Source organism: Thalassophryne amazonica, chromosome 1 (genome assembly GCF_902500255.1).
Source record: "Thalassophryne amazonica chromosome 1, fThaAma1.1, whole genome shotgun sequence".
NCBI lineage: Eukaryota > Metazoa > Chordata > Actinopteri > Batrachoidiformes > Batrachoididae > Thalassophryne > Thalassophryne amazonica.
This window is the reverse complement of record NC_047103.1, coordinates 155,065,473-155,080,206: the sequence shown is the minus strand read 5'-3', so window position 1 is coordinate 155,080,206 and position 14,734 is coordinate 155,065,473. Positions and strand designations below refer to the sequence as shown.

At 39.1% G+C, this 14,734-nt stretch overlaps 1 protein-coding gene across 1 annotated transcript in view; it reads right to left on the bottom strand.

The window, feature by feature from the left end:
• LOC117516012 (bone morphogenetic protein receptor type-2-like) overlaps nucleotides 1-14,734 on the bottom strand; it is an 89,832-nt gene that overhangs the window by 20,069 nt on the left and 55,029 nt on the right. Inside the window, exons 4-5 of the mRNA XM_034176868.1 lie at nucleotides 4,242-4,349; nucleotides 4,014-4,105 (exon numbers count right to left, since the gene is read on the bottom strand). Of these exons, the coding sequence (XP_034032759.1) occupies nucleotides 4,014-4,105; nucleotides 4,242-4,349 (200 nt within the window). The remainder of the gene's footprint in view (nucleotides 1-4,013; nucleotides 4,106-4,241; nucleotides 4,350-14,734) is intronic.

Below are 14,734 nucleotides of genomic sequence, written 5' to 3'. Positions count from 1 at the left end.
GGCTCCAGATTGGGTAGTCTTTATAAAATAGATACTGCCATTTTTCAATGGAGGTAATAAATTATGCAAAGTTTCTATAATGAAGTGGAATGGTGTGTGAGTCCAGAATGTTTTAAGAAACTTAGACCTCAACAGTTTTTAGGGGAAGATCTCAAACCTTTTATATCCTGTTAATTACATAATTTTTTAAATGTTAATTTCCTGTTTTAGTGTATTTATAAATTGTTTAGGTTCTTGTTATCATATACATATTAATATTATCAGTATTATTATTTTATTTTTACTTCTATTTTGTAATTGGATGTTTAAATGGACCAAAATGGAAATACATGTTTTCACTTTCTTGTGTCATTCATGTATTTGTAACATATTAACACAGTTAATATGTTATGTAGTTACTTTGAACTTTAATATAAAGATGATTTACCGCCCCCTGCTGGAATGGCGTGTTAGTCCAGAATGTAATTAGTAATATTAGCTAGTATTGGTAGCTTCTCCAAAAATATTAGTCCTATCAACGTTCCGTTCGGCAGCGTTCATCCTTGACCCAAAATACGCATACCTAACAGCAAATGTCTGAGTTTGTCCGTGATCAAAGTTACACGCACGCACGCACATCTCTTTTCCGCATTCAGCCGCAAGCAGGTGCTTCTATTTTCAGACATGCAGAAACAGAGAAACATCATTTTGTTATCTGTCTCTTTTTACTCATGGTACCAGCAACATAACACGCTAAACCGACTAAACCAATTGAACTACAAAAAACACAATAAATAACACAAACAACACTGTTAAACTAACATGAACCACAATAACATTTAATACACCAAACCCCAAACTCTCATGGCGTTGTCAGCTGCCCTGAATCTGTCCATGATCAAAACCATAAAGACGCACGCACGCAAAGGCCACTTGGCTATTATAATATAGATATGAAACTGCATAAAAGCAGCTGGGAAATCCAAACACCTCCTTTTGGGAAACGCAGCAGAAGCCTTGAACACTGATTACAATTCGGTAACTCTTTCAACTAAGGCTTTGTAAAAAAAAAAAATAAAATGTACAAAATAATTTGAATCAATGCCTCAATTTTTCCCCCTGCTTATTTACCATTCTTTCACCCTGCTTATATTGTCATTGTAGCTGAAAATAATCCAGGTTATATCAACTTCCTATAACATTTTCAGCTCTACCACTTCTATATCAGGTTTTTGGCATCCTATGTCAGCGTGAACAAAAATCTGACTTTTGTGGACACAGACTTGTCATTTAATGCCTCCCACTGTGATCAAATGATAAAAGTCACATTGAAACAACAATGTAACGATAAACCTCAAGTTATTTTAGGTGCAATTCTGTCTCTATGCCTTTGGTTTCTCCTTTTGCGCGCACAAGCACACGCACACACACACTTAACTCATACAACAAGCTCTCGAGAGATGCTGAATCCAGTGAGACTACTTTCATGTCTTAATACTCCAAGTGTCTATCTTTGATAAAGAGGCTTTAGAACATAAAAAACAGCCTGAAAAACCTTCTGATGGGGGTGTTATCTATTTTTGTTATCTGTCCCTGCACACCCACCAAATCACCACCAACAGCATCAAGTGCTATGATATTCCAGTGTGAAAATTTTTGTAGTAATGCTCCTGTCTTCAGCAGTCACATTTCCCTAACGGATTGTCCACCACTGCAGCCTATTGGCACTGCACTGGAAAACAAATCAATTCATTTTGCTGAATAACAATGGACCCACCTCAAGACCAATAACGAATAGGGAAGGCGGGGGGTGAGGTGGCTATAATTATTAGGTTTCATTTAATTTAGAATTACTTTAAAACACAATTGAAATGACACTTTGTTTTTGTTCTGGTTCCAATAAAGTGTAATATATACTTATTAGGGGTGAATGAACTGACACAAATAAAAAAATAGAGTTAAGTAATAGACAGAAGGACTACATTGTTGCCTGGACCCCTGAATTAATCTAAATGCACTATGAAGTAGTAGGTGGTTTGATTTCAACATTATAAATAGGCTGAGTTAAGCATGCTTGTTTTGCTGCTATTTCCATGGCTTCGAACTGTCATAAAAGTTCAAAGGTTGGCGTGAGGCTGTCACAAGAGTCGTCTCAAACATTTCCTTTGCGAGGTAAAAACAAAATCAACATGTGCCATAGTAGTAGAGAAGCTTGAATCTTCGACTGGACTGGGTTGCTTGACGCGAGGACGTTTCGCTTCAAATCGCAGAAGCTTCCTCAGCTAAAATTCTTGCTCTGGTGGTCTGACTTCTGTCTTGACTCTTGTAGAGAAGAATAATCAAGAAGTCACAAAAGCTGGAGTTTTAAACCTAACCAGACCCCTCCTACCGAAAGGCAGACTGCTATAGGCTGGTGACTAAACAATAGCTCTAATTATTTAGCTTCTCTACTATGGAAACCACCTGGACAACTGAGAGCCTACACAGAAACATGTGCAACAGTAGTAGGCAATGTAGCAGATAAATGTATTCTGAACTTCATGTTTGGTTCACGGTTTGTTAAGACTCTCATACCAGCTTGCAACGATATGCTATGCTAACAACAGCTAGCTTCTTCTTCTGGGCAGCTTCTTTGCTGAGCTTTCTGTTACTGTGTATTGTGCTGCTCCCAGTGGTGAACAAAAGGTGAGCAGAGACAGTGCAGCATAGTAGCATGAACCTGAAGAAGGTTGCTGGTTTTTCCCAAAATATGTATTCATACCAGTTTTGGCTGATTTTAATTTATCATGGAAAATGACTGTCTACATTAATGGACATGTAGCAGGTAATTTAACATGCCGTTCAACAACACAACATCAAAGGATTCCTGATTCTAAAATTGCACTGACACGAGCATGCCTGTGACTCACACAACAGCACGAATGTCGTAGTGACGATCCCACCCGCAGCATTCCCAGCTGGATGCCATTCTTTATTTTACCAGCTGCCACGTGCTCTGTGCTGGACGCTGCGTATATAAAATAATTATTTTGTGCCGGATTAATCATTTTTTTCTGCCAACTGGCCATTGAAAGCGGCTCTAATCTCATCCTGAATCACAGAGGAGGCTGCAGCCGGAGCCATTTGCGCGCAGCTAACTACCTGCAGAAAGCATTTTGAGCCGTCTAAAAAGGTCATTATTTGTCATGTTTACATTGTCATGGCTTGACAAACAGTTGCATGTTCTTTCCTTCTTGTGTGCAGCTCTTAAAGTATGTTTATAACAGATTTAACTTGTAGTTATTATAATCCGGCAGACGAGCTGCGCTCTGATGCGATCCGCTGACGTCACCACTCGCTCTGTTCACTTTTTCTTTACTCCACTTGACAAGCTGCATGTTGTTGAAGATTAGATCACGCCACATAGCACAACATTTATGTGTGAAAGATTTTTTGAACATTTCAAAATTCTCTGTGCGCAATAGCACGCACCGGCGCCCCTCTCGCTTCCTGTCTACACCTGTTAAAGATGAGTTGACTCTCCAGCACGACACAGGTTGTGCTATTGTGTGAATCAAAAGCATGCTCGTGTCAGTGGGCCTCAAGTCTGTATGTGCACACGGTCCCGATTAGTGGCTGCTGACGTACTTTAATGCTCATTAAATCTTTCACTCGGCAAGTCAGCAGGTACATTTACAGTAAACAATTTACTCTGCATTTCTCGGCGGGTGATGTCAGTCAGAGCAAATGCAGAAACAGCACAATGGTGAACCGACAGAGTGAAATGAACGTTGCAACATCAGATCATGTTTTGTTGTTGGCAGTCTCCGTAGCCATTTGTTTTGATTGGCATATGTTTAAAAACTGTTCACAGAAGTGTACAAATCAGGTTTATCATCACAGGACCTCTAATAGCTAAAATATGAGTTATGAATTCTGCGCAAAATGTTCTTTAAACAAAGAAATGTATTGAACTGTATATGAAGTCATTTCAACTGGGTCCAACAAGATACAAACACAAAAAGCCAGACGTGGACTACACACTCTGCACTGACCTCCAGCAGTTTGAGGTTGTCCAGGTCCAGAGAACTTTCAGAGCCAGCGGCCTCCATCATGTTCAGGTTGTGAAGACCTTGTGTACCATCACCTGTTAAAACACAGCAATTCCAGCCATTACGGAAAGTGCAGCAAAAGCAGCACTGTTTCCATTTGTGAAATTAAATCTCAAAAATCTTAAATAGTATGGATGTAATTTATTAAAGTGCGGCACCATGGCAACTCACCGTTTATCATGCGGTAACCAAAGAAGGCCGCTACAGCAAGTACGGCCAGTACTGACACTGTTGCCACGGCGATAATTACTGTTTCTTCGTAGCGCACTGTGCGAGGGTCTGCAAGCGGCATATGAAAGAAGAAGTACAAATTAAATCGTGACCGTTCTCTCAAAAAGCAAATGATTAAAAGCGTTCCATTTAAAATTTTATTAGGCACACTATTACCTGATATAACCCAGTACAAAGCTTTTTTAAATGAACGTGTGAGGCATAGATCAAGAAACAGGATGAAAAAGAAAAGTGTAAGAAGATGTGAATAGAAAAAGATGAAAAACATCAGCAAACATGTCTCATTCCAACCTGTTCTATGGGGGAGGAAGAAGTGACTTATGAACAAGCTGACAGCTGGTCAGGTGAATTAGGTTACAAGAAGCAAAAGAAACAGTTATCTGAAGCAGCCACAGGTTCAACTTTCAGATATTTGTGATTAATGAAACTCTGAATCTGCAAAAGACGTAACTATGTAAATCAAAAATCAAATCAAATCAATTTTATTTATATAGCGCCAAATCACAACAAACAGTCCCCCCAAGGCGCTTTATATTGTAAGGCAAAAGCTATACAATAATTACAGAAAAACCCCAACGGTCAAAACGACCCCCTGTGAGCAAGCACTTGGCGACAGTGGGAAGGAAAAACTCCCTTTTAACAGGAAGAAACCTCCAGCAGAACCAGGCTCAGGGAGGGGCAGTCTTCTGCTGGGACCGGTTGGGGCTGAGGGAGAGAACCAGGAAAAAGACATGCTGTGGAGGGGAGCAGAGATCAATCACTAATGATTAAATGCAGAGTGGTGCATACAGAGCAAAAAGAGAAAGAAACACTCAGTGCATCATGGGAACCCCCCAGCTCTGCCTCCCATTCTACTCTTAAAAACCCTAGGAACTACAAGTAAGCCTGCAGTCAGAGCGAAGCACTCTATTGGTGTGATATGATACTATGAGGTCCCTAAGATAAGATGGGACCTGATTATTCAAAACCTTATAAGTAAGAAGAAGAATTTTAAATGCTATTCTAGAATTAACAGGAAGCCAATGAAGAGAGGCCAATATGGGTGAAATATGTTCTCTCCTTCTAGTCCCTGTCAGTACTCTAGCTGCAGCATTTTGAATTAACTGAAGGCTTTTCAGGGAACTTTTAGGACAACCTGATAATAATGAATTACAATAGTCCAGCCTAGAGGAAATAAATGCATGAATTAGTTTTTCAGCATCACTCTGAGACAAGACCTTTCTAATTTTAGAGATACTGCACAAATGCAAAAAAGCAGTCCTACATATTTGCTTAATATGCGCATTGAAGGACATATCCTGATCAAAAATGACTTTTAATCTGAATTTAAAAGCAGGAAATTAGAGGTCATCCATGTCTTTATGTCTGTAAGACATTCCTGCAGTTTAATTGGTGTGTGTCCTCTGGCTTCATGGATAGATAAAGCTGGGTATCATCTGCGTAACAATGAAAATTAAAGCAATGCTTTCTAATAATACTGCCTAAGGGAAGCATGTATAAAGTGAATAAAATTGGTCCTAGCACAGAACCTTGTGGAACTCCATAATTAACCTTAGTCTGTGAAGAAGATTCCCCATTTACATGAACAAATTGTAATCTATTAGATAAATATGATTCAAACCACCGCAGCGCAGTGCCTTTAATACCTATGGCATGCTCTAATCTCTGTAATAAAATTTTATGGTCAACAGTATCAAAAGCAGCACTGAGGTCTAACAGGACAAGCACAGAGATGAGTCCACTGTCTGAGGCCATAAGATCATTTGTAACCTTCACTAATGCTGTTTCTGTACTATGATGAATTCTAAAACCTGACTGAAACTCTTCAAATAGACCATTCCTCTGCAGATGATCAGTTAGCTGTTTTACAACTACCCTTTCAAGAATTTCTGAGAGAAAAGGAAGGTTCGAGATTGGCCAATAATTAACTAAGATAGCTGGGTCAAGTGATGGCTTTTTAAGTAATGGTTTAATTACTGCCACCTTAAAAGCCTGTGGTACATAGCCAATTAATAAAGATAGATTGATCATATTTAAGATCGAAGCATTAATTAATGGCAGGGCTTCCTTGAGCAGCCTGGTAGGAATGGGGTCTAATAGACATGTTGATGGTTTGGAGGAAGTAACTAATGAAAATAACTCAGACAGAACAATCGGAGAGAAAGAGTCTAACCAAATACCAGCATTACTGAAAGCAGCCAAAGATAACGATATGTCTTTGGGATGGTTATGAGTAATTTTTTCTCTAATAGTTAAAATTTTATTAGCAAAGAAAGTCATGAAGTCATTACTAGTTAAAGTTAAAGGAATACGCGGCTCAATAGAGCTCTGACTCTTTGTCAGCCTGGTTACAGTGCTGAAAAGAAACCTGGGGTTGTTCTTATTTTCTTCAATTAGTGATGAGTAGTAAGATATCCTAGCTTTACGGAGGGCTTTTTTTTTATATAGAGCAACAGACTCTTTTTCCAGGCTAAGTGAAGATCTTCTAAATTAGTGAGACGCCATTTCCTCTCCAACTTACGGGTTATCTGCTTTAAGCTGCGAGTTTGTGAGTTATACCACGGAGTCAGGCACTTCTGATTTAAGGCTCTCTTTTTCAGAAAAGCTACAGCATCCAAAGTTGTGCTCAATGAGGATGTAAAACTATTGACGAGATAATCTATCTCACTTAGAGTTTAGGTAGCTACTCCACACTGTGTTGGTATATGGCATTGGAGAACATAACAAAGAAGGAATCATATCCTTAAACCTAGTTACAGCGCTTTCTGAAAGACTTCTACTGTAATGAAACTTATCCCCCACTGCTGGGTAGTCCATTAAAGTAAATGTTATTAAGAAATGATCAGACAGAAGGGGGTTTTCAGGGAATACTGTTAAGTCTTCAATTTCCATACCATAAGTCAAAACAAGATCTAAAGTATGGTTAAAGTTGTGGGTGGACTCATTTACATTTTGAGCGAAGCCAATTGAGTCTAATAATAGATTAAATGCAGTGTTGAGACTGTCATTCTCAGCATCTGTGTGGATGTTAAAATCGCCCACTATAATGATCTTATCTGAGCTAAGCACTAAGTCAGACAAAAGGTCTGAAAATTCACAGAGAAACTCACAGTAACGACCAGGTGGACGATAGATAACAACAAATAAAACTGGTTTTTGAGACTTCTAATTTGGATGGACAAGACTAAGAGTCAAGCTTTCAAATGAATTAAAGCTCTGTCTGGGTTTTTGATTAATTAATAAGCTGGAGTGGAAGATTGCTGCTAATCTTCCCCCTCGGTCCGTGGTACGAGCATTCTGACAGTTAGTGTGACTCGGGGGTGTTGACTCATTTAAACTAACATATTCATCCTGCTGTAACCAGGTTTCTGTAAGGCAGAATAAATCAATATGTTGATCAATTATTATATCATTTACTAACAGGGACTTAGAAGAGAGAGACCTAATGTTTAATAAACCACATTTAACTGTTTTAGTCTGTGGTGCAATTGAAGGTGCTATATTTTTTTTTGTTTTGAATTTTTATGCTTAAATAGATTTTTACTGGTTATTGGTGGTCTGGCAGCAGGCACCGTCTCTACGGGGATGGGGTATTGGGGGGATGGCAGGGGGAGAGAAGCTGCAGAGAGGTGTGTAAGACTACAACTCTGCTTCCTGGTCCCAACCCTGGATAGTCACGGTTTGGAGGGTTTAATAAAATTGGCCAGATTTCTAGAAATGAGAGCTGCTCCATCCAAAGTGGGATGGATGCCGTCTCTCCTAACAAGACCAGGTTTTCCCCAGAAGCTTTGCCAATTATCTATGAAGCCCACCTCATTTTTTGGATGTAGAGAACAAACATAATATGCACACATCTTAAAAATAAAAACACACTCCCCAGCAGCCGCAAAGAAGCGGAACACGCTCTCCCGAATCCGTGCCATCAGTCAACACACTGGTGCTGCTGCAGGACATTGTCTTTATCAATAATTGATGGTTTAGAGACTTTGACTGACATTTTGCTATGAGCATGCTCATGCTCTGATAAAGGTTTTAAAAAAAAACATGCATGTATTCAGCTCACAAGATTAACACCTCCACCAAAAAAAGGAAAGTTTGCTTTTTTGTTTTTCTTTTTAAACTTCATACAGTTCAGTTTAGATTTCAAAGACATATGACACATTAGTCCATTTCTAGGGTTCTACACTGGGTACTCAAACAGCATACCATCAAGTCACTGAACTGCTACCACTGATGACTGACAGCAAAAGTTTCTTCTTCTGCAAATTAAATGGTGACTATGTCATCTGAGACTGGCAGCTGATGGCCTTGTACTTTCTGAGCATTTGCATCTTCTTCTGTATCACAAAAACAGAATCACCACCACTGAGCCAAATGTTGTGGGTAACGCATTTTCAGCCATGGGATGATGTTTGTTATGATGTATTTTGACTTGGCATTCTAATGTGTACTGTTACTATAGAAATGTGCCATTTGTGGTCACTGGTGGCCAACCGCCTACAGCTCAAATATTCTTGAAGCAATATGCAAAATGCAGCTTTAGAAACCTGACAATGAGGCTGTTTAAGGAACATTACCTTTGTGCCTGTGGGAGTGTTTTTACAACAAATTTGTTTTTTTTTTTTTTGTTTTTTTTACAGGCCTTTGGTGGCCTATGTGAGCCTGGCGAGAAAATTTAAAAATTACATTATACAGGCAGCTACATACTTTAGCCTTCTTCTAGTTTGATAGGTGTTCTCCACTAAGGTCACACAAGTCAAATGTTGACGAGGGGCTCATTCTCTTGCTAACAGCAGCAACAACTTGTGTGGATGCAATGGAGAGCGACATGGACAAAGGGAAGGTGTTTTAATAAGAATTCTTTAATTAACTGGAGGTAAACATGCTCATGTTTACCTCTGTATGGATCTTCTTCATACTATGACACATAACAGCATTTTTCTATGTTGAGTCTTTACTGTGATGTTTTTAGCTTGCCCCATAGGCTTACACTGTACAGCTGTTTAGTCCATACTGGTGTTAGTGTTCCAAATCAATACTGGACTAATTGTTATCATTTCTGCACACACTGTAAAACCTAACATCCTCCAACTGGAATATTTTGGTGAGTGGAACTGATTGCTGAAAGAAAAAAAAAGCAGATAACTGAAAAATAAATACATTTAACAGTAAAAAAAAAAAACAAAAACAAAAAAAAACACCACTCATTTTAGTGAAATAATCTTGAAAAAAAATATACTGCACTCTTTCGTAATAGTCTGTCAGCTAATTTAAACCTTTAATTGTAACCAGATGTGAGTTAGCACGGCCCTTGCAGCCAGACACTGGTCCTAAATGGGATTAGGCCTGAAGCATGTTAGGATTTAGCGTCTTTATTAAGGACACTGACATACAGGAGTAGTCACAGACTGACCCACTGATTTTATAGTTCCAGAACATGCTCTACAAAGCAGCTTACTTTCTTTGCACAAATGGTATTTACTTTCTGCTGTTTGATCTCTCTCTCTCACACACACACACACACACACACACACACACTGCTGCCAATGATTACAAGCTTTGTGGTAAATTAATCGCATATGAATTTTGTTTTGATATCATCACTCAAATCACAAAACACAAACAGGCTCTCATAAAAACAAAAGCAATGAGGACAAAAATTAAATATCTTTAAAAACAGTTACAGGAAATATTTTAATGTATAAAAATAAATTGTGCAGCTTATGAACTTGGCAAAAAAGGTTCATCATGAACAAACTGAGCATGATTTACTGCTGCACTACAAAATGTATTTATAATTTTTTAAACCACTTCAATCAAAGCGGTGTGTGTGATGTAGCAATTTTCACTTTGCATATCAGGCCTTTTTTTTTATGATTTTTGTATACAGCTGTAATCTTGGGCTATTGAGAAGGTGTGTGTTGGGTGGGGAGCACATCTGTTATATATGTTACAGAGGTGTTAAACAAGCCGTCAGTCATAAATTCTGCATTAATCAGGAGAATATCTGTGAAAACACATAGAACTGTGGGAGATTGGAGATGCTAAACATTAAATATCAAACATGAAAAAGATAGATAAAACGAGATTTGCCATGATATGATCTCTTTAATAAGTACCATATTGGATCTAAGATGATTTAATTTTCAAATATGTCCACTGGACATCAATGAATCATGAATCAAGCATTTTTTTAGTCTGTTTTAAACCTGTAAGAGCTCAGTGTGGCTGTTAATTGTTTAAGCCTAATCAGCATTTCCCTGTGAAATGTTGGAAAATGCACAAAACCTCCACATTTGAGATAGAACAATGACAATTATTAAAGCAACATACTTTGGTATGAAAACTATTTAACAGGTATTTCACCTACGTGTGTTGCTAAGCAGGAGGAAACATTAACGAGGCTCCTTTATTCCTCATGTCAGAGATACGTAAACCTAAACTACTCTAAATTTTGAACTTCTTGAAATTAGCGCCACGCTCAGAGAGGAGCCTCGTTAACTGAAGATAATGCCTCTAAGAGCCACTCAGAGCCATGAAACTCCCACGATAGTTGAAGAAACCCTCTCATAGCAAAGAAAACATGCTGCGTGGCTCCTTCTTCATCCTTCATTATTCGGTGGGACCCAGGCTTAATTCATAAAGAATGCAGGATGTCTCATTTTAGGAGGAAAAAAAAAGTTTTAGTCAATTGTAGTTTATTGTCTGTATTACAGCATTTGGAAAGAGGTGTCATTTTATTTAAAGCAGTGATTAGTTTTGAAGTTATTAATTCTGAGCGGACTCTGTCTCTGAAGACATCTGCGCAGCACTTGGAGCTGTGCCAAAAGAACGGACGCGATTCTCGTTTCTTGACTGCAACAAGACAAGAGTCCCAGTTAGTGACTTTAATACACATAAAACTGACTCTCATTGACATATTTTAATGGCTTTGAGAGGGGTTAAGAAGCGGACTTGCCGCTTCTGAAGAGCAGCGAATCAAAGAACCAACGAGCCAATGGATCGAAGCATTGCTTCATTGGTTCACGCTTCAAAGTGGAGTCGTGCCGCAGAAGCAGTTGATTACAGAGCCGTTACAGGGTGTGTAATTAACATAGAGAAATGATCATTTTCCCGACAAACACCCTTAAAAATAATGGACACTCTGATGGACCGATAAGGGAATCATTAAGCAAAAAGACTATTGATATTGGTGGACCGAATCATTTCTTAATGATACCCGGAAAGAACTGGTTCTCGATACCCAACCCTATCAGTGACGTCATCCAAAAAGGATCAAAGTGTGATTAATCTAGATTTTAAAAATTAATGGATTATAGGTACTGTAGTTAATTAATCAAAATTAACATGATATTTTGACAGCCATAATATTCCTTATCTACGCGTCAGAGTGCCCAGGCTGTTCTGCGTGAAATTCTGCCTGACAAATGGGCGGTTTGTCAAATTGTTTGTGCTCATCTTTATCCTGTACAAATCCTTTTCTCATTCATTAACGGGCATGTTGCACAAAAATCATAACAACTTAGATTTAGGCTGTTAGTTACCATCCAATGACACACTGGGATTACTTTGTGCACTTCCGTGACTGGTCTCAAAGTATATGGCATTCACATCAAACAGCTACAGAGACTGCTGAAAACAAAGTACTCGTTTTCCCGAGTGTTTCTGACAGCATCTACATAGCTTTGAGGAAAACGTCCTAGCGCACGCTTCAATGAAATGTAGCTGCTAATGTAAAGAACGGAGCCGCAGATTAATTGCAAAGTTTACATAAGTGTTGCGTCGTGTTATGATGACTCCTTTTAAAGTGATAACTGTTCATTTTGATGCAGTCACGGCATCGTGGAGACGTTGCACATGCACGTTTACGACGGCAGTGATATTGCTTCCTGTGACACGGGCAGCAGAGTCAGCACGTTAGGATCCAAAATCTGACAGACTCTGAAAATTTTAAGAATTTCAGGGTGAAATGTGTCATTTTTTCTCTGTACATCCTATGTAAATCCGAGCCATCACTTCCAAATGAAAGCTCAGATGCTTCCACTGTTGGATGCAGCAGTGTTCGTTTCACTCTTTTGGACATCGGGATGTTTCTGCTTTTCCTAAAATGTACATCACATGCTGAGATGTTTTCCAGAAATGTACCAGCTAACTCACTGAGCGAGAGGGATAATTAGCAATAAAATATCAGCGAACACCAATTACTACCGCATATGCGCGCATAGAGATACAATCATGAATACTTTGACGTTGTGTTGCTAACCGAGACATTAAATAACGTGCGACATGTCCTTTAAATGTGTTCCTTGTCAGTTGATGTCTATCATGTCTATCGGAAAGTTGTGTACATGCTCAAAACTTTCCTGATGGTTTCATGTTTGCTCTGTCCTGTACTTGTTCGTTGCTTGCCAGTGGATGTCCAGTCGACGTTAAGTTGCTTTCTCAAACTGTCACAGCATAATTCCATCTACAGTGACAGACTGCAGGAGGTGCCGTGGGGCGAAGTCATTTTTCAAAGACAACGACAAGGACAATAATTTACTTTACTGAAATGTTTTGCACAGCTTTACATTAAAACAGGAAACCCTGACTCTGATGGCAGTTTATAAAGTTCCTACCCGTTTAAAACCATTTAAATCATCTGTTTCTTGCTGTTAAGTATTTTCTCCTTGTTAAAGATAATACAACATCTATGTGCTACAGGAGGTGGAATTTTCTGGTCAGCCTCTCACTGAAAACAATGGAGCATCCCATTTGTCCTGTTGCAGTCACAGCCAAACAATGGAATATTCCTGAGTTATCCGTTTATCTTCTGTTTGCGTCCAGAAGCACTCCACACCAGCAGTCAGTGTTTGTCGCCTCATTCAAGGCTGAAGCCCAAAGATGACTGTGCTTCTGAGGTTGTGGCTCCCAAACTGTGGAATGCACTGCCACTACATCTGAGATTGGTGAACACTTGAAACTTTTAAGGAGAAGCTCAAGGCCCCTTTGAATAGGCTTTCTTTTAATTAGATTTATGTTACTGCTATTTTAATTTCTGCATTTCTAATTTTATTTTATTGTCATTGTAAAGAACTTTGTGATTTTATCTTGAAAGCTGCTATATAAACGAGCCCGAAATCCACTGAAAACCGACGATTTTTGCTTCCAGACAAATTATTAATTAAATCCGTTCTAATTGGTTTGCTCAATCCATCACAACGTGTGCCGCAACTCTTGAACTGCCAATTTTCAAACTAACAACACTGTCATGCGGCTAGTACCACCGCACACTGCTGAAGTTGTCACAGGTAAGGTGCAGACGAGATGAGAAAAATGTTGTGAAAACTCATTTCGGTTGGGATCACAAAATTAATTCATGTTAGGGTTAATAAAAATAATTTAGGGTGGGCATTCAGCCATCTGTCTTTAAAAAAAAAGGAGATGGGCTAACGCTCAGTAGAGTCCCTTTATTCAGAGAGTAGCAACATTACGAGTCGGAAAAAAAAAAGGTTACATGACTTGTGGTGACATCTTGGGGCCAAAATAGCGTTCTCTGTTAATCTGTCTGCATGTACAGTGAGGCAAATAAGTATTTGATCCACAGTTGATTTTGCAGGTTTTCCCACCTACAAAGACTGGAGACTTCTGTAATTTTTATCGTGGGTACACTTCAACTGTGAGAGACAGAATAAAAAAACAACAAAAAAAACAACAAAAAAAAACAAAACAAAACAATTCACAAAATCACATTGCTGATTTTCAAATAATGAATTTGTATTTTATTGCATGAAATAAGTATTTGATCCAATTGAAAAACAGACTTTAATATTTGGTACAGAAACCTCTGTTTGTAGTTACAGAGGTCAGACGTTTCCTGTAGTTCTTGACCAAGTTTGCACACTGCAGCAGGGATTTTGGTCCACTCCTCTATACAGAGCTCCAGATCTTTCAGGTTTGGAGTTTCAGTTCCCTCCAAATATTTTTATTGAGTTCAGGTCTGGAGACTGGCCAGGCCACTCCAGGGCATTGAAATGCTTCTTATGGAGCCACTGCTTAGTTGCCCTGGCTGTGTATTTGGGGTCATTGCCATGCTGCAAGACCCAGCCATGACCCATCTTCAATGCCCTTACTGAGGAGGTTGTTTGCCAAAATCTCGTGCTACATGACCCCATCCATCCTCCCTTCAATACGGTGCAGTCGTCCTGTCCCCTTTGCAGAAAAACACCAACAAAAATGTTTCCACTCCCGTGCTTCACAGTTGGGACGGTGCTCTTGGGGTTGTTCTCATCCTCCAAACACGGCAAGTAGAGTAGATTCCAAAAAGCTTTATTTTGGTCTCATCTGACCACATGACTTCTCCCATGCCTCCTCTGGATCATCCAGATGGTCACTTGGCTGGTGACCTTCAAACAGGTCTGGACATGTGCTTGCGTGAGCAGGGGCACTTTGCT